Below are 25,427 nucleotides of genomic sequence, written 5' to 3' on the forward strand. Positions count from 1 at the left end.
GCACGCTCCCTTATCTCACAGGCTGCACGCTCCCTTATCTCACAGGCAGCATGCTCCCTTATCTCACAGGCAGCATGCTCCCTTATCTCACTGGCAGCACGCTTCCTGTATCTCACAGGCTGCACGCTCCCTTATCTCACAGTCTGCACGCTCCCTTATCTCACTGGCAGCACGCTCCCTTATCTCACAGGCAGCACGCTCCCTTATCTCACAGGCAGCACGCACCCTTATCTCACTGGCAGCGCGCTCCCTGTATCTCTCTGGCAGCACGCTCCCTGTATCTCACAGGCAGCACGCTCCCTTATCTCACTGGCAGCACGCTCCCTTATCTCACGGGCAGCACGCTCCCTTATCTCACTGGCAGATCGCTTCCTGTATCTCACAGGCAGCACGCTCCCTTATCTCACTGGCAGCACGCTTCCTGTATCTCACAGGCAGCACGCTCCCTTATCTCACGGGCAGCACGCTCCCTTATCTCACAGGCAGCACGCTCCCTTATCTCACAGGCAGCACGCTCCCTTATCTCACTGGCAGCACGCTTCCTGTATCTCACAGGCTGCACGCTCCCTTATCTCACTGGCAGCACGCTCCCTTATCTCACAGGCAGCACGCTCCCTTATCTCACAGGCAGCACGCACCCTTATCTCACAGGCAGCACGCTTCCTGTATCTCACAGGCAGCACGCACCCTTATCTCACAGGCAGTATGCTCCCTGTATCTCACAGGCAGCACGCTCCCTTATCTCACAGGCAGCACGCTCCCTTATCTCACAGGCAGCACGCTCCCTGTATCTCACAGGCAGCACGCTCCCTTATCTCACAGGCAGCACGCTCCCTAATCTCACTGGCAGATCGCTCCCTTATCTCACTGGCAGCATGCTTCCTGTATCTCACTGGCAGCACGCTCGCAAATCTCACTGGCAGCACACTTCCAGTATCTCACTGGCAGCACGCTTCCTGTATCTCACAGGCAGCACGCTCCCTGTATCTCACTGGCAGCACGCTCCCTTATCTCACAGGCAGCACGCTCCCTTATCTCACAGGCAGCACGCTCCCTGTATCTCACTGGCAGCATACTCCCTGTATCTCACAGGCAGCACGCTCCTGTATCTCACAGGCAGCACGCACCCTTATCTCACAGGCAGCACGCTCCCTGTATCTCACAGGCAGCACGCTCCCATATCTGACAGACAGCACGCTCCCTTATCTCACAGGCAGCACGCTCCCTTATCTCACAGGCAGCACGCTCCCTTATCTCACTGGCAGGACGCGCCCTGTATCTCACAGGCAGCACGCTCCCTTATCTCACAGGCAGTACGCTCGCTATATCTCACAGGCAGCACGCTTCCTGTATCTCACAGGCAGCACACTCCCTTATCTCACTGGAAGCACGCTCCCTTATCTCACTAGCAGCAGGCTTCCTGTATCTCACAGGCAGCACGCTCCCTTATCTCACTGGCAGCACGCTCTCTTATCTCACAGGCAGCACGCTCCCTTATCTCACAGGCAGCACGCTCCCTGTATCTCACAGGCAGCACGCTCCCTTATCTCACTGGCAGCACGCTCCCTGTATCTCACAGGCAGCCCGCACCCTGTATCTCACAGGCAGCACACTCCCTGTATCTCACAGGCAGCACGCTCCCTTATCTCACTGGCAGCACGCTCCCTGTATCTCACAGGCAGACCGCACCCTGTATCTCACAGTCAGCACGCTCCCTTATCTCACAGGCAGCACGCTTCCTGTATCTCACAGGCAGCACACTCCCTTATCTCACAGGCAGCATGCTCCCTTATCTCACAGGCAGCACGCTCCCTTTTCTCACTGGCAGCACGCTCCCTTATCTCACAGGCAGCACGCTCCCTGTATCTCACAGGCAGCCTGCACCCTGTATCTCACAGGCAGCATGCTCCCTTATCTCACAGGCAGCACGCTCCCTGTATCTCACAGGCAGCCTGCACCCTGTATCTCACTGGCAGTACGCTCCCTTATCTCACAGGCAGCATGCTCCATGTATCTCACACGCAGCACGCTCCCTTATCTCACAGGCAGCATGCTCCATTATCTCACAGGCTGCACGCTCCCTTATCCCTCAGGCAGCACACTCCCTTATCTTACAGGCAGCACGCTCCCTTATCTCACTGGCCGCACGCTCCCTTATCTCACAGGCAGCATGCTCCCTTATCTCACAGGCAGCACGCTCCCTTATCTCACAGGCAGCACGCTCCCTTATCTCACAGGCAGCATGCTCTCTTAGGTCACTGGCAGCACGCTCCATGTATCTCACAGGCAGCACGCTCCCTGTATCTCACAGGCAGCACGCTCCCTTATCTCACAGGCAGCACGCTCCCTTATCTCACAGGCAGCACACTCCCTTATCTCACAGGCAGCACGCTCCCTTATCTCACTGGCAGCACACTTCCTTATCTCACAGGCAGCACGCTTCCTGTATCACACAGGCAGCATGCTCCCTTATCTCACAGGCAGCATGCTCCCTTATCTCACAGGCAGCACGCTCCCTTATCTCACAGGCAGCACGCTCCCTGTATCTCACAGGCAGCACGCTCCCTGTATCTCACAGGCAGCACGCTCCCATATCTGACAGGCAGCACGCTCCCTTATCTCACAGGCAGCACGCTCCCATATCTGACAGGCAGCACGCTCCCTTATCTCACAGGCAGCACGCTCCCTTATCTCACTGGCAGGACGCGCCCTGTATCTCACAGGCAGCACGCACCCTTATCTCACTGGCAGCACGCTCCCTGTATCTCACAGGCAGCACGCTCCCATATCTGACAGGCAGCACGCTCCCTTATCTCACAGGCAGCACGCTCCCTTATCTCACTGGCAGGACGCGCCCTGTATCTCACAGGCAGCACGCACCCTTATCTCACAGGCAGTACGCTCGCTATATCTCACAGGCAGCACGCTTCCTGTATCTCACAGGCAGCACACTCCCTTATCTCACTGGCAGCACGCTCCCTTATCTCACTAGCAGCAGGCTTCCTGTATCTCACAGGCAGCACGCTCCCTTATCTCACAGGCAGCATGCTCCCTTATCTCACTGGCAGCACGCTCTCTTATCTCACAGGCAGCACGCTCCCTTATCTCACAGGCAGCACGCTTCCTGTATCTCACAGGCAGCAAGCTCCCTTATCTCACTGGCAGCACGCTCCCTGTATCTCACAGGCAGCCCGCACCCTGTATCTCACAGGCAGCACGCTCCTGTATCTCACAGGCAGCACGCACCCTTATCTCACAGGCAGCACGCTCCCTGTATCTCACAGGCAGCACGCTCCCATATCTGACAGACAGCACGCTCCCTTATCTCACAGGCAGCACGCTCCCTTATCTCACAGGCAGCACGCTCCCTTATCTCACTGGCAGGACGCGCCCTGTATCTCACAGGCAGCACGCTCCCTTATCTCACAGGCAGTACGCTCGCTATATCTCACAGGCAGCACGCTTCCTGTATCTCACAGGCAGCACACTCCCTTATCTCACTGGAAGCACGCTCCCTTATCTCACTAGCAGCAGGCTTCCTGTATCTCACAGGCAGCACGCTCCCTTATCTCACTGGCAGCACGCTCTCTTATCTCACAGGCAGCACGCTCCCTTATCTCACAGGCAGCACGCTCCCTGTATCTCACAGGCAGCACGCTCCCTTATCTCACTGGCAGCACGCTCCCTGTATCTCACAGGCAGCCCGCACCCTGTATCTCACAGGCAGCACACTCCCTGTATCTCACAGGCAGCACGCTCCCTTATCTCACTGGCAGCACGCTCCCTGTATCTCACAGGCAGACCGCACCCTGTATCTCACAGTCAGCACGCTCCCTTATCTCACAGGCAGCACGCTTCCTGTATCTCACAGGCAGCACACTCCCTTATCTCACAGGCAGCATGCTCCCTTATCTCACAGGCAGCACGCTCCCTTTTCTCACTGGCAGCACGCTCCCTTATCTCACAGGCAGCACGCTCCCTGTATCTCACAGGCAGCCTGCACCCTGTATCTCACAGGCAGCATGCTCCCTTATCTCACAGGCAGCACGCTCCCTGTATCTCACAGGCAGCCTGCACCCTGTATCTCACTGGCAGTACGCTCCCTTATCTCACAGGCAGCATGCTCCATGTATCTCACACGCAGCACGCTCCCTTATCTCACAGGCAGCATGCTCCATTATCTCACAGGCTGCACGCTCCCTTATCCCTCAGGCAGCACACTCCCTTATCTTACAGGCAGCACGCTCCCTTATCTCACTGGCCGCACGCTCCCTTATCTCACAGGCAGCATGCTCCCTTATCTCACAGGCAGCACGCTCCCTTATCTCACAGGCAGCACGCTCCCTTATCTCACAGGCAGCATGCTCTCTTAGGTCACTGGCAGCACGCTCCATGTATCTCACAGGCAGCACGCTCCCTGTATCTCACAGGCAGCACGCTCCCTTATCTCACAGGCAGCACGCTCCCTTATCTCACAGGCAGCACACTCCCTTATCTCACAGGCAGCATGCTCCCTTATCTCACTGGCAGCACACTTCCTTATCTCACAGGCAGCACGCTTCCTGTATCACACAGGCAGCATGCTCCCTTATCTCACAGGCAGCATGCTCCCTTATCTCACAGGCAGCACGCTCCCTTATCTCACAGGCAGCACGCTCCCTGTATCTCACAGGCAGCACGCTCCCTGTATCTCACAGGCAGCACGCTCCCATATCTGACAGGCAGCACGCTCCCTTATCTCACAGGCAGCACGCTCCCATATCTGACAGGCAGCACGCTCCCTTATCTCACAGGCAGCACGCTCCCTTATCTCACTGGCAGGACGCGCCCTGTATCTCACAGGCAGCACGCACCCTTATCTCACTGGCAGCACGCTCCCTGTATCTCACAGGCAGCACGCTCCCATATCTGACAGGCAGCACGCTCCCTTATCTCACAGGCAGCACGCTCCCTTATCTCACTGGCAGGACGCGCCCTGTATCTCACAGGCAGCACGCACCCTTATCTCACAGGCAGTACGCTCGCTATATCTCACAGGCAGCACGCTTCCTGTATCTCACAGGCAGCACACTCCCTTATCTCACTGGCAGCACGCTCCCTTATCTCACTAGCAGCAGGCTTCCTGTATCTCACAGGCAGCACGCTCCCTTATCTCACAGGCAGCATGCTCCCTTATCTCACTGGCAGCACGCTCTCTTATCTCACAGGCAGCACGCTCCCTTATCTCACAGGCAGCACGCTTCCTGTATCTCACAGGCAGCAAGCTCCCTTATCTCACTGGCAGCACGCTCCCTGTATCTCACAGGCAGCCCGCACCCTGTATCTCACAGGCAGCACGCTCCCTGTATCTCACAGGCAGCACGCTCCCTTATCTCACTGGCAGCACGCTCCCTGTATCTCACAGGCAGACCGCACCCTGTATCTCACAGTCAGCACGCTCCCTTATCTCACTGGCAGCACACTCCCTTATCTCACAGGCAGCATGCTCCCTTATCTCACAGGCAGCACGCTCCCTTTTCTCACTGGCAGCACGCTCCCTTATCTCACAGGCAGCACGCTCCCTGTATCTCACAGACAGCCTGCACCCTGTATCTCACAGGCAGCATGCTCCCTTATCTCACAGGCAGCACGCTCCCTGTATCTCACAGGCAGCCTGCACCCTGTATCTCACTGGCAGTACGCTCCCTGTATCTCACTGGCAGTACGCTCCCTGTATCTCACTGGCAGCACGCTCCCTTATCTCACAGGCAGCACGCTCCCTTATCTCACAGGCGGCACGCTCCCTGTATCTCACTGGCAGCACGCTCCCTGTATCTCACAGGCAGCACGCTCCCTTATCTCACAGGCAGCACGCACCCTTATCTCACAGGCAGCACGCTTCCTGTATCTCACAGGCAGCACGCTCCCTTATCTCACAGGCAGCACGCTCCCTTATCTCACTGGCAGCACACTCCCTTATCTCACATGCAGCACGCTCCCTGTATCTCACAGCAGCACGCTACCTGTATCTCCCTGGCAGCCCGCACCCAGTATCTCACAGGCAGCACGCTCCCTTATCTCACAGGCAGCACGCTTCCTTATCTCACAGGCAGCACGCTCCCTGTATCTCACAGGCAGCACGCTCCCTTATCTCACTGGCTGCATGCTCCCTTATCTCACAGGCAGCACGCTCCCTTATCGCACACGCTGCACGCTCCCTTATCTCACAGGCAGCACGCTCCCTTATCTCACAGGCAGCACACTCCCATATCTCACGGGCAGCACGCTCCCTGTATCTCACAGGCAGCACGCTCCCTTCTTTCACAGGCAGCACGCTCCCTAATCTCACTGGCAGCACGCTCCCTTATCTCAGTGGCAGCATGCTTCCTGTATCTCACAGGCAGCACACTCCCTGTATCTCACTGGCAGCACGCTCCCTTATCTCACAGGCAGCACGCTCCCTTATCTCACAGGCGGCACGCTCCCTGGATCTCACTGGCAGCACGCTCCCTGTATCTCACAGGCAGCACGCTTCCTGTATCTCACAGGCAGGATGCTCCCTGTATCTCACAGGCAGCACGCTCTCTTATCTCACAGGCAGCACGCTCCCTTATCTCACGGGCAGCACGCTCCCTTATCTCACAGGCAGCACGCTCCCTAATGTCACTGGCAGCATGCTCCCTTATCTCACAGGCAGCACGCTTCCTGTATCTCACTCGCAGCACGCTTCCTGTATCTCACAGGCAGCCCGCTCCCTGTATCTCACTGGCAGCACGCTCCCTTATCTCACAGGCATCACGCTCCCTTATCTCACAGGCGGCACGCTCCCTGTATCTCACTGGCAGCACGCTCCCTGTATCTCACAGGCAGCACGCTCCCTTATCTCACTGGCAGCACACACCCTTATCTCACTGGCAGCACACACCCTTATCTCACTGGCAGCACGCTCCCTTATCTCACTGGCAGCACGCTCCCTTATCTCACTGGCAGCACGCTCCCTTATTTCAGGGGCAGCACGCTCCCTTATCTCACAGGCTGCACGCTTCCTGTATCTCACTGGCAGCACGCTCCCTTATCTCACAGGCAGCACGCTCCCTTATCTCACAGGCAGCACCCTCCCTGTATCTCACAGGCAGCACGCTCCCTTATCTCACAGGCAGCACGCTCCCTTATCTCACTGGCAGCACGCTTCCTGTATCTCACTGGCAGCACGCTCCCTTATCTCACAGGCAGCACGCTCCCTTATCTCACTGGCAGCACGCTCCCTGTATCTCACAGGCAGCACACTCCCTTATCTCACAGGCAGCACGCTCCCTTATCTCACTGGCAGCACGCTTCCTGTATCTCACTGGCAGCACGCTCCCTTATCTCACTGGCAGCACGCTCCCTTATCTCACAGGCAGCACGCTTCCTGTATCTCACTGGCAGCACGCTCCCTGTATCTCACAGGCAGCACGCTCCCTTATCTCACTGGCAGCACGCTCCCTTATCTCACTGGCAGCACGCTCCCTGTATCTCACAGGCAGCACGCTCCCTTATCTCACAGGCAGCACGCTCCCTTATCTCACTGGCAGCACGCTCCCTGTATCTCACAGTCAGCACGCTCCCTTATCTCACAGGCAGCACGCTCCCTTATCTCACAGGCAGCACGCTCCCTTATCTCACTGGCAGCACGCTCCCTTATTTCAGGGGCAGCACGCTCCCTTATCTCACAGGCAGCACGCTTCCTGTATCTCACAGTCAGCACGCTCCCTTATCTCACAGGCTGCACGCTCCCTTATCTCACTGGCAGCACGCTCCCTTATCTCACAGGCTGCACGCTCCCATATCTCACAGGCAGCACACTCCCTTATCTCACAGGCAGCACGCACCCTTATCTCACAGGCAGCACGCTTCCTGTATCTCACTGGCAGCACGCTTCCTGTATCTCACAGGCAGCACGCTCCCTGTATCTCACTGGCAGCACGCTCCCTGTATCTCACAGGCTGCACGCTCCCTTATCTCACAGGCAGCACGCTCCCTTATCTCACTGGCAGCACGCTCCCTGTATCTCACAGGCAGCACGCTCCCTTATCTCACAGGCAGCACGCTCCCTTATCTCACAGGCAGCACACTCCCTTATCTCACTGGCAGCACGCTCCCTTATCTCACAGGCAGCACGCTCCCTGTATCTCACAGGCAGCACGCTCCCTGTATCTCACAGGCAGCACGCTCCCTTATCTCACGGGCAGCACGCTCCCTTATCTCACAGGCAGCACGCTCCCTTATCTCACTGGCAGCACGCTTCCTGTATCTCACAGGCAGCACGCTTCCAGTATCTCACAGGCAGCACGCTCCCTGTATCTCACAGGCAGCACGCTTCCAGTATCTCACAGGCAGCACGCTCCCTTATCTCACTGGCAGCACGCTTCCTGTATCTCACAGGCTGCATGCTCCCTGTATCTCACAGGCAGCACGCTCCCTTATCTCACAGGCAGCACGCTCCCTTATCTCACTGGCAGCACGCTTCCTGTATCTCACAGGCAGCACGCTTCCAGTATCTCACAGGCAGCACGCTCCCTCTATCTCACAGGCAGCACGCTCCCTTATCTCACTGGCAGCACGCTCCCTTATCTCACAGGCAGCACGCTCCCTTATCTCACAGGCAGCACGCTCCCTTATCTCACTGGCTGCACGCTCCCTGTATCTCACAGGCAGCACGCTCCCTGTATCTCACTGGCAGCACGCTCCCTGTATCTCACAGGCAGCACACTCCCTAATCTCTCAGGCAGCACGCTCCCTTATCTCACTGGCAGCACGCTCCCTGTATCTCTCTGGCAGCACGCTCCCTGTATCTCACAGGCAGCATGCTCCCTTATCTCACTGGCAGCACGCTCCCTTATCTCACAGGCAGCACGCTCCCTTATCTCACAGGCAGCACGCTCCCTTATCTCACAGGCAGCACGCTCCCTTATCTCACTGGCTGCACGCTCCCTGTATCTCACAGGCAGCACGCTCCCTGTATCTCACTGGCAGCACGCTCCCTGTATCTCACAGGCAGCACACTCCCTAATCTCTCGGGCAGCACGCTCCCTTATCTCACTGGCAGCACGCTCCCTGTATCTCTCTGGCAGCACGCTCCCTGTATCTCACAGGCAGCATGCTCCCTTATCTCACTGGCAGCACGCTCCCTTATCTCACGGGCAGCACGCTCCCTTATCTCACAGGCAGCACGCTCCCTTATCTCACAGGCAGCACGCTCCCTTATCTCACTGGCAGCACGCTCCCTTATCTCACAGGCAGCACGCTCCCTTATATCACAGGCAGCACGCACCCTTATCTCACAGGCAGCACGCTTCCTGTATCTCACAGGCAGTATGCTCCCTGTATCTCACAGGCAGCACGCTCCCTTATCTCACAGGCAGCACGCTCCCTTATCTCACAGGCAGCACGCTCCCTGTATCTCACAGGCAGCACGCTCCCTTATCTCACAGGCAGCACGCTCCCTTATCTCACAGGCAGCACGCTCCCTTATCTCACAGGCAGCACGCTCCCTGTATCTCACAGGCAGCACGCTCCCTTATCTCACAGGCAGCACGCTCCCTTATCTCACAGGCAGCACGCTCCCTAATCTCACTGGCAGATCGCTCCCTTATCTCACTGGCAGCATGCTTCCTGTATCTCACTGGCAGCACGCTCGCAAATCTCACTGGCAGCATGCTTCCTGTATCTCACAGGCAGCACGCTCCCTAATCTCACTGGCAGATCGCTCCCTTATCTCACAGGCAGCACGCTCCCTGTATCTCACTGGCAGCACGCTCGCAAATCTCACTGGCAGCACGCTTCCTGTATCTCACAGGCAGCACGCTCCCTGTATCTCACAGGCAGCACGCTCCCTAATCTCACTGGCAGATCGCTCCCTTATCTCACAGGCAGCACGCTCCCTGTATCTCACTGGCAGCACGCTTGCAAATCTCACTGGCAGCACGCTTCCAGTATCTCACTGGCAGCACGCTTCCTGTATCTCACAGGCAGCACGCTCCCTGTATCTCACTGGCAGCACGCTCCCTTATCTCACAGGCAGCACGCTCCCTTATCTCACAGGCAGCACGCTCCCTGTATCTCACTGGCAGCACACTCCCTGTATCTCACAGGCAGCACGCTCCCTTATCTCACAGGCAGCACGCACCCTTATCTCACAGGCAGCACGCTCCCTGTATCTCACAGGCAGCACGCTCCCATATCTGACAGACAGCACGCTCCCTTATCTCACAGGCAGCACGCTCCCTTATCTCACAGGCAGCACGCTCCCTTATCTCACTGGCAGGACGCGCCCTGTATCTTACAGGCAGCACGCTCCCTTATCTCACAGGCAGTACGCTCGCTATATCTCACAGGCAGCACGCTTCCTGTATCTCACAGGCAGCACACTCCCTTATCTCACTGGCAGCACGCTCCCTTATCTCACTAGCAGCAGGCTTACTGTATCTCACAGGCAGCACGCTCCCTTATCTCACAGGCAGCACGCTCCCTGTATCTCACAGGCAGCACGCTCCCTTATCTCACTGGCAGCACGCTCCCTGTATCTCACAGGCAGCCCGCACCCTGTATCTCACAGGCAGCACGCTCCCTGTATCTCACAGGCAGCACGCTCCCTTATCTCACTGGCAGCACGCTCCCTGTATCTCACAGGCAGACCGCACCCTGTATCTCACAGTCAGCACGCTCCCTTATCTCACAGGCAGCACGCTTCCTGTATCTCACAGGCAGCACACTCCCTTATCTCACAGGCAGCACGCTCCCTTTTCTCACTGGCAGCACGCTCCCTTATCTCACAGGCAGCACGCTCCCTGTATCTCACAGGCAGCCTGCACCCTGTATCTCACAGGCAGCATGCTCCCTTATCTCACAGGCAGCACGCTCCCTGTATCTCATAGGCAGCCTGCACCCTGTATCTCACTGGCAGTACGCTCCCTTATCTCACAGGCAGCATGCTCCATGTATCTCACAGGCAGCAAGCTCCATTATCTCACAGGCTGCACGCTCCCTTTTCCCTCAGGCAGCACACTCCCTTATCTTACAGGCAGCACGCTCCCTTATCTCACTGGCCGCACGCTCCCTTATCTCACAGGCAGCATGCTCCCTTATCTCACAGGCAGCACGCTCCCTGTATCTCACAGGCAGCCTGCACCCTGTATCTCACTGGCAGTACGCTCCCTTATCTCACAGGCAGCATGCTCCATGTATCTCACAGGCAGCAAGCTCCATTATCTCACAGGCTGCACGCTCCCTTATCCCTCAGGCAGCACACTCCCTTATCTTACAGGCAGCACGCTCCCTTATCTCACTGGCCGCACGCTCCCTTATCTCACAGGCAGCATGCTCCCTTATCTCACAGGCAGCACGCTCCCTTATCTCACAGGCAGCACGCTCCCTTATCTCACAGGCAGCATGCTCTCTTATGTCACTGGCAGCACGCTCCATGTATCTCACAGGCAGCACGCTCCCTGTATCTCACAGGCAGCACGCTCCCTGTATCTCACAGGCAGCACGCTCCCTTATCTCACAGGCAGCACGCTCCCTTATCTCACAGGCAGCACACTCCCTTATCTCACAGGCAGCACGCTCCCTGTATCTCACTGGCAGCACACTTCCTTATCTCACAGGCAGCACGCTTCCTGTATCTCACAGGCAGCATGCTCCCTTATCTCACAGGCAGCACGCTCCCTTATCTCACTGGCAGCACGCTCCCTTATCTCACAGGCAGCACGCTCCCTGTATCTCACAGGCAGCACGCTCCATTATCTGACAGGCAGCACGCTCCCTTATCTCACAGGCAGCACGCTCCCTTATCTCACTGGCAGGACGCGCCCTGTATCTCACAGGCAGCACGCACCCTTATCTCACTGGCAGCACGCTCCCTGTATCTCACAGGCAGCACGCTCCCATATCTGACAGGCAGCACGCTCCCTTATCTCACAGGCAGCACGCTCCCTTATCTCACTGGCAGGACGCGCCCTGTATCTCACAGGCAGCACGCACCCTTATCTCACAGGCAGTACGCTCCCTTATCTCACTGGCAGCACGCTTCCTGTATCTCACTGGCAGCACGCTTCCTGTATCTCACAGGCAGCACGCTCCCTTACCTCACAGGCAGCACGCTCCCTTATCTCACTAGCAGCAGGCTTCCTGTATCTCACAGGCAGCACGCTCCCTTATCTCACAGGCAGCACGCTCCCTTATCTCACTGGCAGCACGCTCTCTTATCTCACAGGCAGCACGCTCCCTGTATCTCACAGGCAGCAAGCTCCCTTATCTCACTGGCAGCACGCTCCCTTATCTCACAGGCAGCACGCTCCCTGTATCTCACAGGCAGACCGCACCCTGTATCTCACAGTCAGCACGCTCCCTTATCTCACTGGCAGCACACTCCCTTATCTCACAGGCAGCATGCTCCCTTATCTCACAGGCAGCACGCTCCCTTTTCTCACTGGCAGCACGCTCCTTTATCTCACAGGCAGCACGCTCCCTGTATCTCACAGACAGCCTGCACCCTGTATCTCACAGGCAGCATGCTCCCTTATCTCACAGGCAGCATCCTCCCTGTATCTCACAGGCAGCCTGCACCCTGTATCTCACTGGCAGTACGCTCCCTGTATCTCACTGGCAGCACGCTCCCTTATCTCACAGGCAGCACGCTCCCTTATCTCACAGGCGGCACGCTCCCTGTATCTCACTGGCAGCACGATCCCTGTATCTCACAGGCAGCCGCTCCCTTATCTCACAGGCAGCACGCACCCTTATCTCACAGGCAGCACGCTTCCTGTATCTCACAGGCAGCACGCTCCCTTATCTCACAGGCAGCACGCTCCCTTATCTCACTGGCAGCACACTCCCTTATCTCGCATGCAGCACGCTCCCTGTATCTCACAGGCAGCACGCTACCTGTATCTCCCTGGCAGCCCGCACCCAGTATCTCACAGGCAGCACGCTCCCTTATCTCACAGGCAGCACGCTTCCTTATCTCACAGGCAGCACGCTCCCATATCTCACTGGCTGCATGCTCCCTTATCTCACAGGCAGCACGCTCCCTGTATCTCACTGGCAGCACGCTCCCTTATCTCACTGGCAGCACGCTTCCTGTATCTCACAGGCAGCACGCTCCCTGTATCTCACAGGCAGCACGCTCCCTGTATCTCACAGGCAGCACGCTCCCTTATCTCACAGGCAGCACGCTCCCTGTATCTCACAGGCAGCACGCTCCCTTATCTCACAGGCAGCACGCTCCCTTATCTCACAGGCACCACACTCCCTGTATCTCACAGGCAGCACGCTCCCTGTATCTCACTGGCAGCACGCTGCCCGTATCTCACTGGCAGCACGCTCCCTTATCTCACTGGCAGCACGCTCCCTTATCTCACAGGCAGCACGCTCCCTTATCTCACAGGCAGTACGCTCCCTGTATCTCACAGGCAGCACGCTCCCTTATCTCACTGGCAGCACGCTCCCTGTATCTCACAGGCAGCACACTCCCTTATCTCACTGGCAGCACGCTCCCTTATCTCACTGGCAGCACGCTCCCTGTATCTCACAGGCAGCACACTCCCTTATCTCACAGGCAGCACGCTCCCTTATCTCACAGGCAGCACGCTCCCTGTATCTCACAGGCAGCACGCTCCCTTATCTCACAGGCAGCACGCTCCCTTATCTCACAGGCAGCACACTCCCTTATCTCACTGGCAGCACGCTCCCTTATCTCACAGGCAGCACGCTCCCTTACCTCACTGGCAGCATGCTCCCTTATCGCACAGGCAGCACGCTTCCTGTATCTCACAGGCAGCAAGCTCCCTTACCTCACAGGCTGCACGCTCCCTTATCTCACAGGCAGCACGCTCCCTTATCTCACAGGCAGCACACTCCCTTATCTCACAGGCAGCATGCTCTCTTATGTCACTGGCAGCACGCTCCCTGTATCTCACAGGCAGCACGCTCCCTGTATCTCACAGGCAGCACGCTCCCTTATCTCACAGGCAGCACGCTTCCTGTATCTCACAGGCTGCACGCTCCCTTATCTCACAGGCAGCACGCTCCCTTATCTCACTGGCAGCACGCTCCCTGTATCTCCCTGGCAGCACGCTCCCTGTATCTCACAGGCAGCACGCTCCATTATCTCACTGGCAGCACGCTCCCTTATCTCTCAGGCAGCACGCTTCCTGTATCTCACAGGCAGCACGCTCCCTTATCTCACAGGCAGCACGCTCCCTTATCTCACAGGCAGCACGCTCCCTTATCTCACAGGCAGCACGCTCCCTGTATCTCACTGGCAGCACGCTCCCTGTATCTCACAGGCAGCACGCTTCCTGTATCTCACAGGCAGCACGCTCCCTTACCTCACTGGCAGCACGCTCCCTTATCTCACAGGCAGCACGCTCCCTGTATCTCACAGGCAGCACGCTCCATTATCTGACAGGCAGTACGCTCCCTTATCTCACAGGCAGCACGCTCCCTTATCTCACTGGCAGGACGCGCCCTGTATCTCACAGGCAGCACGCACCCTTATCTCACTGGCAGCACGCTCCCTGTATCTCACAGGCAGCACGCTCCCATATCTGACAGGCAGCACGCTCCCTTATCTCACAGGCAGCACGCTCCCTTATCTCACTGGCAGGACGGGCCCTGTATCTCACAGGCAGCACGCACCCTTATCTCACAGGCAGTACGCTCGCTATATCTCACAGGCAGCACGCTTCCTGTATCTCACAGGCAGCACACTCCCTTATCTCACTGGCAGCACGCTCCCTTATCTCACTAGCAGCAGGCTTCCTGTATCTCACAGGCAGCACGCTCCCTTATCTCACAGGCAGCACGCTCCCTTATCTCACTGGCAGCACGCTCTCTTATCTCACAGGCAGCACGCTCCCTGTGTCTCACAGGCAGCAAGCTCCCTTATCTCACTGGCAGCACGCTCCCTTATCTCACTGGCAGCACGCTCCCTGTATCTCACAGGCAGACCGCACCCTGTATCTCACAGTCAGCACGCTCCCTTATCTCACTGGCAGCACACTCCCTTATCTCACAGGCAGCATGCTCCCTTATCTCACAGGCAGCACGCTCCCTTTTCTCACTGGCAGCACGCTCCCTTATCTCACAGGCAGCACGCTCCCTGTATCTCACAGACAGCCTGCACCCTGTATCTCACAGGCAGCATGCTCCCTTATCTCACAGGCAGCACGCTCCCTGTATCTCACAGGCAGCCTGCACCCTGTATCTCACTGGCAGTACGCTCCCTGTATCTCACTGGCAGCACGCTCCCTTATCTCACAGGCAGCACGCTCCCTTATCTCACAGGCGGCACGCTCCCTGTATCTCACTGGCAGCACGCTCCCTGTATCTCACTGGCAGCACGCTCCCTTATCTCACAGGCAGCACGCACCCTTATCTCACAGGCAGCACGCTTCCTGTATCTCACAGGCAGCACGCTCCCTTATCTCACAGGCAGCACGCTCCCTTATCTCACTGGCAGCACACTCCCTTATCTCGCATGCAGCACGCTCCCTGTATCTCACAGGCAGCACGCTACCTGTATCTCCCTGGCAGCCCGCACCCAGTATCTCACAGGCAGCACGCTCCCTTATCTCACAGGCAGCACGCTTCCGAATCTCACAGGCAGCACGCTCCCATATCTCACTGGCTGCATGCTCCCTTATCTCACAGGCAGCACGCTCCCTTATCTCACAGGCAGTACGCTCCCTGTATCTCACAGGCAGCACGCTCCCTTATCTCACTGGCAGCACGCTCCCTGTATCTCACAGGCAGCACACTCCCTTATCTCACTGGCAGCACGCTCCCTTATCTCACTGGCAGCACGCTCCCTGTATCTCACAGGCAGCACACTCCCTTATCTCACAGGCAGCACGCTCCCTTATCTCACAGGCAGCACGCTCCCTGTATCTCACAGGCAGCACGCTCCCTTATCTCACAGGCAGCACGCTCCCTTATCTCACAGGCAGCACACTCCCTTATCTCACTGGCAGCACGCTCCCTTATCTCACTGGCAGCACGCTCCCTTACCTCACTGGCAGCATGCTCCCTTATCGCACAGGCAGCACGCTTCCTGTATCTCACAGGCAGCAAGCTCCCTTACCTCACAGGCTGCACGCTCCCTTATCTCACAGGCAGCACGCTCCCTTATCTCACAGGCAGCACACTCCCTTATCTCACAGGCAGCATGCTCTCTTATGTCACTGGCAGCACGCTCCCTGTATCTCACAGGCAGCACGCTTCCTGTATCTCACAGGCAGCACGCTCCCTTATCTCACAGGCAGCACGCTTCCTGTATCTCACAGGCTGCACGCTCCCTTATCTCACAGGCAGCACGCTCCCTTATCTCACTGGCAGCACGCTCCCTGTATCTCCCTGGCAGCACGCTCCCTGTATCTCACAGGCAGCACGCTCCATTATCTCACTGGCAGCACGCTCCCTTATCTCACAGGCAGCACGCTTCCTGTATCTCACAGGCAGCACGCTCCCTTATCTCACAGGCAGCACGCTCCCTTATCTCACAGGCAGCACGCTCCCTGTATCTCACTGGCAGCACGCTCCCTGTATCTCACAGGCAGCACGCTTCCTGTATCTCACAGGCAGCACGCTCCCTTATCTCACAGGCAGCACGCTCCCTTATCTCACTGGCAGCACGCTCCCTTATCTCACAGGCAGCACGCTCCCTTACCTCACTGGCAGCATGCTCCCTTATCGCACAGGCAGCACGCTTCCTGTATCTCACAGGCAGCAAGCTCCCTTACCTCACAGGCTGCACGCTCCCTTATCTCACAGGCAGCACGCTCCCTTATCTCACAGGCAGCACACTCCCTTATCTCACAGGCAGCATGCTCTCTTATGTCACTGGCAGCACGCTCCCTGTATCTCACAGGCAGCACGCTTCCTGTATCTCACAGGCAGCACGCTCCCTTATCTCACAGGCAGCACGCTCCCTTATCTCGCATGCAGCACGCTCCCTGTATCTCACAGGCAGCACGCTACCTGTATCTCCCTGGCAGCCCGCACCCAGTATCTCACAGGCAGCACGCTCCCTTATCTCACAGGCAGCACGCTTCCGAATCTCACAGGCAGCACGCTCCCATATCTCACTGGCTGCATGCTCCCTTATCTCACAGGCAGCACGCTCCCTTATCTCACAGGCAGTACGCTCCCTGTATCTCACAGGCAGCACGCTCCCTTATCTCACTGGCAGCACGCTCCCTGTATCTCACAGGCAGCACACTCCCTTATCTCACTGGCAGCACGCTCCCTTATCTCACTGGCAGCACGCTCCCTGTATCTCACAGGCAGCACACTCCCTTATCTCACAGGCAGCACGCTCCCTTATCTCACAGGCAGCACGCTCCCTGTATCTCACAGGCAGCACGCTCCCTTATCTCACAGGCAGCACGCTCCCTTATCTCACAGGCAGCACACTCCCTTATCTCACTGGCAGCACGCTCCCTTATCTCACAGGCAGCACGCTCCCTTACCTCACTGGCAGCATGCTCCCTTATCGCACAGGCAGCACGCTTCCTGTATCTCACAGGCAGCAAGCTCCCTTACCTCACAGGCTGCACGCTCCCTTATCTCACAGGCAGCACGCTCCCTTATCTCACAGGCAGCACACTCCCTTATCTCACAGGCAGCATGCTCTCTTATGTCACTGGCAGCACGCTCCCTGTATCTCACAGGCAGCACGCTTCCTGTATCTCACAGGCAGCACGCTCCCTTATCTCACAGGCAGCACGCTTCCTGTATCTCACAGGCTGCACGCTCCCTTATCTCACAGGCAGCACGCTCCCTTATCTCACTGGCAGCACGCTCCCTGTATCTCCCTGGCAGCACGCTCCCTGTATCTCACAGGCAGCGCGCTCCATTATCTCACTGGCAGCACGCTCCCTTATCTCACAGGCAGCACGCTTCCTGTATCTCACAGGCAGCACGCTCCCTTATCTCACAGGCAGCACGCTCCCTTATCTCACAGGCAGCACGCTCCCTTATCTCACAGGCAGCACGCTCCCTGTATCTCACTGGCAGCACGCTCCCTGTATCTCACAGGCAGCACGCTTCCTGTATCTCACAGGCAGCACGCTCCCTTATCTCACAGGCAGCACGCTCCCTTATCTCACAGGCAGCACGCTCCCTTATCCCTCTGGCAGCACGCTCCCTGTATCTCACTGGCAGCACGCTCCCTGTATCTCACAGGCAGCACGCTCCCTTATCTCACTGGCAGCATGCTCCCTGTATCTCACTGGCAGCACGCTCCCTGTATCTCACAGGCAGCACGCTTCCTGTTTCTCACAGGCTGCACGCTCCCTTATCTCACTGGCAGCACGCTCCCTGTATCTCACAGGCAGCACGCTCCCTGTATCTCACTGGCAGCACGCTCCCTGTATCTCACTGGCATCACGCACTCTGTATCTCACAGGCAGCACGCTCCCTTATCTCACAGGCAGCACGCTTCCTGTATCTCACAGGCTGCACGCTCCCTTATCTCACAGGCAGCACGCTCCCTTATGTCACTGGCAGCACGCTCCCTGTATCTCCCTGGCAGCACGCTCCCTGTATCTCACAGGCAGCACGCTCCATTATCTCACTGGCAGCACACTCCCTTATCTCACAGGCAGCACGCTCCCTTATCTCACAGGCAGCACACTTCCTGTATCTCACAGGCAGCACGCTCCCTTATCTCACAGGCTGCACGCTCCCTTATCTCACAGGCAGCACGCTCCCTTATCTCACAGGCAGCACGCTTCCTGTATCTCCCTGGCAGCACGCTCCCTGTATCTCACAGGCAGCACGCTCCATTATCTCACTGGCAGCACACTCCCTTATCTCACAGGCAGCACGCTCCCTTATCTCACAGGCAGCACGCTCTCTGTATCTCACAGGCAGCACGCTCCCTTATCTCACAGGCAGCACGCTCCCTTATCTCACAGGCAGCACGCTCCCTGTATCTCACTGGCAGCACGCTACCTGTATCTCACAGGCAGCACGCTCCCTTATCTCACTGGCAGCACGCTACCTGTATCTCACAGGCAGCACGCTCCCTTATCTCACAGGCAGCACGCTCCCTGTATCTCACTGGCATCACGCTCTCTGTATCTCACATGCAGCACGCTCCCTTATCTCACAGGCAGCACGCTTCCTGTATCTCACAGGCTGCACGCTCCCTTATCTCACAGGCAGCACGCTCCCTTATCTCACAGGCAGCACGCTCCCTTATCTCACTGGCAGCATGCTCCCTGTATCTCACAGGCAGCACGCTTCCTGTATCTCACAGGCTGCACGCTCCCTTATCTCACTGGCAGCACGCTCCCTGTATCTCACTGGCAGCACGCTCCCTGTATCTCACAGGCAGCACGCTTCCTGTATCTCACAAGCTGCACGCACCCTTATCTCACAGGCAGCACGCTCCCTTATCTCACTGGCAGCACGCTCCCTGTATCTCACTGGCATCACGCTCTCTGTATCTCACAGACAGCACGCTCCCTTATCTCACAGGCAGCACGCTTCCTGTATCTCACAGGCTGCACGCTCCCTTATCTCACAGGCAGCACACTCCCTTATCTCACAGGCAGCACGCTCCCTGTATCTCACAGGCAGCACGCTCCCTTATCTCACTGGCAGTACGCTCCCTGTAACTCACAGGCAGCACGCTCCATTATCTCACTGGCAGCACGCTCCCTTATCTCACAGGCAGCACGCTTCCTGTATCTCACAGGCAGCACGCTCCCTTATCTCACAGGCAGCACGCTCCCTTATCTCACAGGCAGCACGCTCCCTTAACTCACAGGCAGCACGCTCCCTGTATCTCACAGGCTGCACGCTCCCTTATCTCACAGGCAGCACGCTCCCTTATCTCACTGCCAGCACGCTCCCTGTATCTCACTGGCAGCACGCTCCCTGTATCTCACAGGCAGCACGCTCCCTTATCTCACAGGCAGCACGCTCCCTGTATCTCACAGGCAGCACGCTCCCTTATCTCACAGGCAGCACGCTCCCTGTATCTCACTGGCAGCACGCTCCCTGTATCTCACAGGCAGCACGCTCCCTTATCTCACTGGCAGCACACTCCCTTATCTCACTGGCAGTGTGTTCCCTTCCTTCACTGGCAGCACCCCCCCCCCCCCTTCTCTCGCTGTTCGCGTGCTCCATTATTCAATTGGCAGTGCTTGAGCATGCTGCCCGTGAGATAGTGATGCAGGAGGCCTAAGGGTTCGTATGGAAAGGAATTTAAGTGCGTACAATAAAAGTTTATGATTCAATATTCGGATATACCTATTAGAGAAGGTGAAAAATTTGACCTGCTCTTGGGAAATAAGGCAGGGCAGGTGAGTGCGATGTCAGTGAGGGGGAACACTTTTGGGCCAGCAACCATAATTCTATTAGTTTTAAAATAGTGGTGGAAAAGGATAGACCAGGTCTAAAAGTTGAAGTTTTAAATTGGAGAGAGGCTAATTTTGACAGTATTTGGCAAGAACTTTCAAAAGCTGATTGGGAGCAGATAAAGTTCACAGGCAAAGGGATATCTGGAAAAAGGGAAGCCTTCAAAAATGAGATATCAAGAGTCCAGAGACAGTATATTCCTGTTAGGGTGAAAGGAAAGGCTGGTAGGTATAGGGAATGCTGGATGACTAAAGAAATTGAGGGTTTAGTTAAGAAAAAGAAGGAAGCATATGTCAGGTATAGACAGGATAGATTGAGTGAATCCTTAGAAGAGTATAAAGGCATAGGAGTATACCTAAGAGGGAAATCATGAGGGCAAAAAGGGGACATGAGATAACTTTGGCAAATATAGTTATGGAGAATCCAAAGACCTTTTACAAATACATTAAGGACAAAAGGATAACTGGGTAGAGAACAGGGCTCCTCAAAGATCAGCAAGATGGCTTTTATGTGGAGCCGCAGGGGAATGGGGGAGATACTAAACGAGTATTTTGCATCCACATTTACTGTGGAAAAGGACATGAAAGATATAAAATTTAGGGAAATAGATGGTGACATCTTGAAAAATGTCCTTATTACAGAGGAGGAAGTGCTGGATGTCTTGAATTGCATAAAAATGGATAAATCTCCAGGATCTGATCAGGTGTACCATAGAACCCTGTGGGAAGCTAGAGAAGTGATTGCTGGGCCTCTTGCTGGGATATTTATATCATCGATAGTCACAGGTGAGGTGCCGGAAGGTACCTGTGAACTTTATCTGCTCCCAATCAACTTTGGAGGTTGGCAAACGTGGTGCCACTGTTTAAGAAGGGTGGTAAGGACAAGCCAGGGAACTATAGACCAGTGAGCCTGACGTCGGTGGTGGACAAGTTGTTGGAGGGAATCCTGAGGAACAGGATGTACATGTATTTGGAAAGGCAAGGACTGATTAGGGATGGTCAACATGGCTTTACGCTAGGGAAATCATGCCTCATAAACTTGATTGAGATTTTTCAAGAAATAACAAAGAGGATTGATGAGGGCAGAGTGGTGATCTGTATGGACTTCAGTAAGGCATTTGACAAGGTTCTCCATGGGAGACTGGTTAGCAAGGTTAGATCTCATGGAATACAGGGAGAACTAGCCATTTAGATACAGAACTGGTTCAAAGGTAGAAGACAGAGGGTGGTGGTGGAGGGTTGTTTTTCAGACTGGAGACCTGTGACCAGTGGAGTGCCACAAGGATCAGTGCTGGGTCCACTACTTTTTCTCATTTCTATAAATGATCTGGATGTGAGCATAAGGGGTATAGTTATTAAGTTTGTGGATGACACCAAAATTGGAGGTGTAGTGTATAGCGAAGAGGGTTACCTCCAATTACAACAGGAACTTGATCAGATGGGCCAATGGGCTGTGAAGTAGCAGATGGAGTTTAATTTAGATAAATGCGAGGTGCTGCATTTTTCTAAATTGAAAGCAAATCTTAGCAGGACTTATATGCTTAATGGTAAGGTCCTAGGGAGTGTTGCTGAACAAAGAGACCTTAGAGTGCAGGTTCATAGCTCCTTGAAAGTGGAGTCATAGGTAGATAGAATAGTGAAGAAGGTGTTTGATATGCTTTCCTTTATTGGTCAGAGTGTTGAGTACAGGAATTGGGAGGTCATGTTGCGGCTGTACAGGACATTGGTTAGGCCACTTTTGGAATATTGCGTACAGTGGTGAAACTTGAAAGGGTTCAGAAAAGATTTACAAGGATGTTGCCAGAGTTGGAGGATTTGAGCTATGGGGAGAGGTTGGATAGGCTGGGGCTGTTTTCCCTGGAGTGTTGGAGGCTGAAGGCTGACCTTATAGAGGTTTATAAAATCATGAGGGGCATAGATAGGGTAAATAGACAAAGTCTCTTCCTTGGGGCGGGGAGTCCAGAACTAGAGGGCATAGGTTTAGGGTGAGAGGGGAAAACTATGAAAGTGATCAAAGGGGCAACGTTTTCATTGAGAGGGTGGTACGTGTAAGGAATGAGCTGCCAGAGGAAGTGGTGGAGGCTGGTACAATTACAACATTTAAAAGGCATCTGGATGGATATATGAATAGGAAGGGTTTGGAAGCATATAGGCTGGGTGCTGGCAGGTGGGACTAGATTATGTTGGGATATCTGGTCGGCATGGACAAATTGGACAGAAGGATCTGTGTCCATGCTGTACATGTCTATGACTCCAGGACTGTATGTGGGAAGGTGCTGCCAGCGAGGTAAGGGAGGATGCTGCCAGTGAGTCGAGAGTGTAGTGCCTGTGAGATATGGGAGACTGCGGACTGTGAGATCAGGGAGGGTGCTGCCAGTGAGAGAATTGAGTGCACTCCCAGTAAGGTGCCAGATATACAATGAAATGATTTGTATTTATTGAGAATTTGCTCCATCTCTGCTGTTTGCTTTTTTAGGTATCTCCACCAGTTGTCCACAAAATGCTCAACTCAATCCACAAAATCAGCATTGTTATTGGATAAGTGAAGACCAGACGTCGTGGTACGATGCCCGCCAGGCCTGCCAACAAGTGCCCACTGCTGATTTAGCTATTATCAACAGTGTGGATGTTTTGAATTTTGTCCAGCAGCATTTTTCAGCGTGAGTTCAATGGTTTTGATTTAACTTAAACAGGAAATCTCTTTGACACCTCCAAAAGAACTCCTTGCGCTGTGCTGTCTAATGTTGACAATGTCAGTTAGGGATTGGATTGAGGCAATCTGCACTGTCAGTGCTGCCCCATTCCCCATTCCCCATTCCCCACTGACAGTGCTGCCCCAGTCTGTTCCCTGCCCATTTATGTATCTGTCTAGATACATCTTAAGTGATGCTATCATGCCCCTTTCTACACCTCCGCTGGCAATGCGTTCCAGGCCCCCGCCACCCTCTGAGTAAGAACTTTCCACGCATATCTCCCTGAAACTTTTCCCCTCTAACCTTGAACTCATGACCCCTAGTAATTGTCTCCCCCCCCCACCGGTCTGGGGAGAAAAGCTTCCACTCTGACCCATTCAAAATCGTAAGAGGTATAGACAATCGGGTCTCCTCTCAACCTGTGTCTTTTTAATGAAAATAATCATAATCTACTCAACCTCTCTTCATAGCTAGTGCCCTATATACCACACAAAATCCTGGTGTACCTCCTCTGCACCCTGTCCAAAGCACAGGGTGGTAACGTGGTGACTAAAACAGTACACAGTTTGGAACTTTAACTTTTAGATCCTTTTTTTTCCATTACTATTATAAAACTAATAGAATTATGGTCGCTGGCTCCAAAGTGCTCCCTCACTGACACCTCATCACCTGCCCTGCCTTATTTCCCAAGAGTAGGTCAAGTGTTGTACCTGCTCTGGTAGGGACATCCACATACTGAATCAGAAAATGTTCTTGTACATACTTAACAAATTCCTCTCCATCTAAACCCTTAACACTACTATGGCAGTCCCAGTCTATGTTTGGAAAGTTAAAACACCTTACCAAACCACCTTTAATTCTTAAAATAACTGAGATCTTACTAATTTGGTTCTCAACTTCCCACTGTCTGTTGCCATTGGTAAGATTTTTTGGAGTCCATTGTGAAGGATGAGATTTCTGAATGCTTGGAGGTGCACGGTAAAATAGGGCAAAGTCAGCATGGTTTCATCAATGGGAGGTCATGCCTGACAGATCTGTTAGAATTCTTTGAGGAGGTAATGAGCAAGTTAGACCAAGGAGAAACAATGGATATTACCTACCCGGACTACCAGAAGGCCTTTGATAAGATGCCACACAGAAGGCTGCTGAGTAAGATAAAGGCCCATGGTATTAAAGGCAAGGTCCCAGCATAGATAGAAGCCTGGCTGTCTGGCAAAAAGCAGAGAGTGGGGATAAAACAGTCCTCCTCAGGATGGAGGTTGGTGACTAGTGGCGTTCTACGTGGGTCAGTATTGGGACCACAACTTTTCACTTTATATATTAATGATCTGGATAAAGGAGCGGAGGGCATTCTGATTAAGTTTGCAGATGATACAAAGATCGGTGGGGCAGGTAATATTAATGAGGCGGGGAGGCTACAGAGAGATTTAGACAGGTTAGGAGAGTGGGCAAAGAAGTGGCAGATGGAGTACAACGTGGGAAAGTGTGAGGTCATGCACTTTGATTGTAAGAATAGAGGCACGGACTGTTTTCTAAATGGAGAGAAAATTCAGAAATCTAAAGTGCAAAGGAACTTGAGAGTCCTAGTTCAGAATTCTCCTCAGATAAACCTGCAGGTAGTTAAGAAGAAAAATATAATGTAGTCATTCATCTCAAGAAGACTAGAATGTAAAAGCAGGATGTACTTCTGAGACTATATAAGGCTCTGGCCAGACCACATTTAGAATTGTGTGAGTGATTTTGGGCCCCATATCTCAGGAAGGATGTACTGGCCCTTGACAGGGTCCAGAGGAAGTTTACGAGAATGATCCCAGGAATGAAACACTTCATATATGAGGATCATTCGAGGACTCGGGGACTATACTTAATGGAGTTTAGAAGGATGGGAGGCATCTGATTGAAACTTACAGCATACTGAACAGCCTGGACAGAGTGAGAGTTGGGAGATGTTTCCACTGGCAAGTCAGACCAAGACCTTAGAGTAAAGGGAAGACCCTTTAGAACAAAGACAAGGTGAAACTTCTGTAGCCAGAGACTAAAGAATCTGTGGAATTCATTGGTACAGAAAGTTGTGGAGGCCAGGACATTGAGTATATTTAAACAGAGATAGATAGATTCTGGATTGCCAAGGGAATCAAAGCTTATGGGGAGAAAGCAGGAGAATAGGGTTGAGAAACATATGACCAAATGCAGACCCATTATTAAGGTCTTAAGGTCACAGTCTCTCAGTCCCCAGTCCTCATACAAAGCCACATCCCAGTTCTGGATTCTCAGGGAGGACCAATTACCATTTCCTGAATCCTCAGACAGCACCATCACCCGCTCCGCTGTTCCTCAGGCAGCGCCG

At 54.8% G+C, this 25,427-nt stretch overlaps 1 protein-coding gene across 2 annotated transcripts in view; it reads left to right on the top strand.

Moving 5' to 3' along the window:
• The window catches only part of pkd1b (polycystic kidney disease 1b), a 397,721-nt gene that overhangs the window by 71,420 nt on the left and 300,874 nt on the right, over positions 1-25,427 (top strand). The window contains exon 2 of one of the 2 annotated variants that reach the window (XM_088000368.1): positions 22,864-23,047. In XM_088000368.1, coding sequence (XP_087856494.1) covers positions 22,864-23,047 — 184 coding nt within the window. Of the gene's footprint in view, positions 1-22,863; positions 23,048-25,427 lie in introns of those variants that run through there. The other variant, XM_088000369.1, reaches the window with a different exon arrangement.

The sequence above is a fragment of the Chiloscyllium plagiosum genome, unplaced genomic scaffold, assembly GCF_037043375.1.
Source record: "Chiloscyllium plagiosum isolate Xiang-an unplaced genomic scaffold, Cpla_swu_hap1 HiC_scaffold_25, whole genome shotgun sequence".
In the NCBI taxonomy this organism is placed as follows: Eukaryota; Metazoa; Chordata; class Chondrichthyes; order Orectolobiformes; family Hemiscylliidae; genus Chiloscyllium; species Chiloscyllium plagiosum.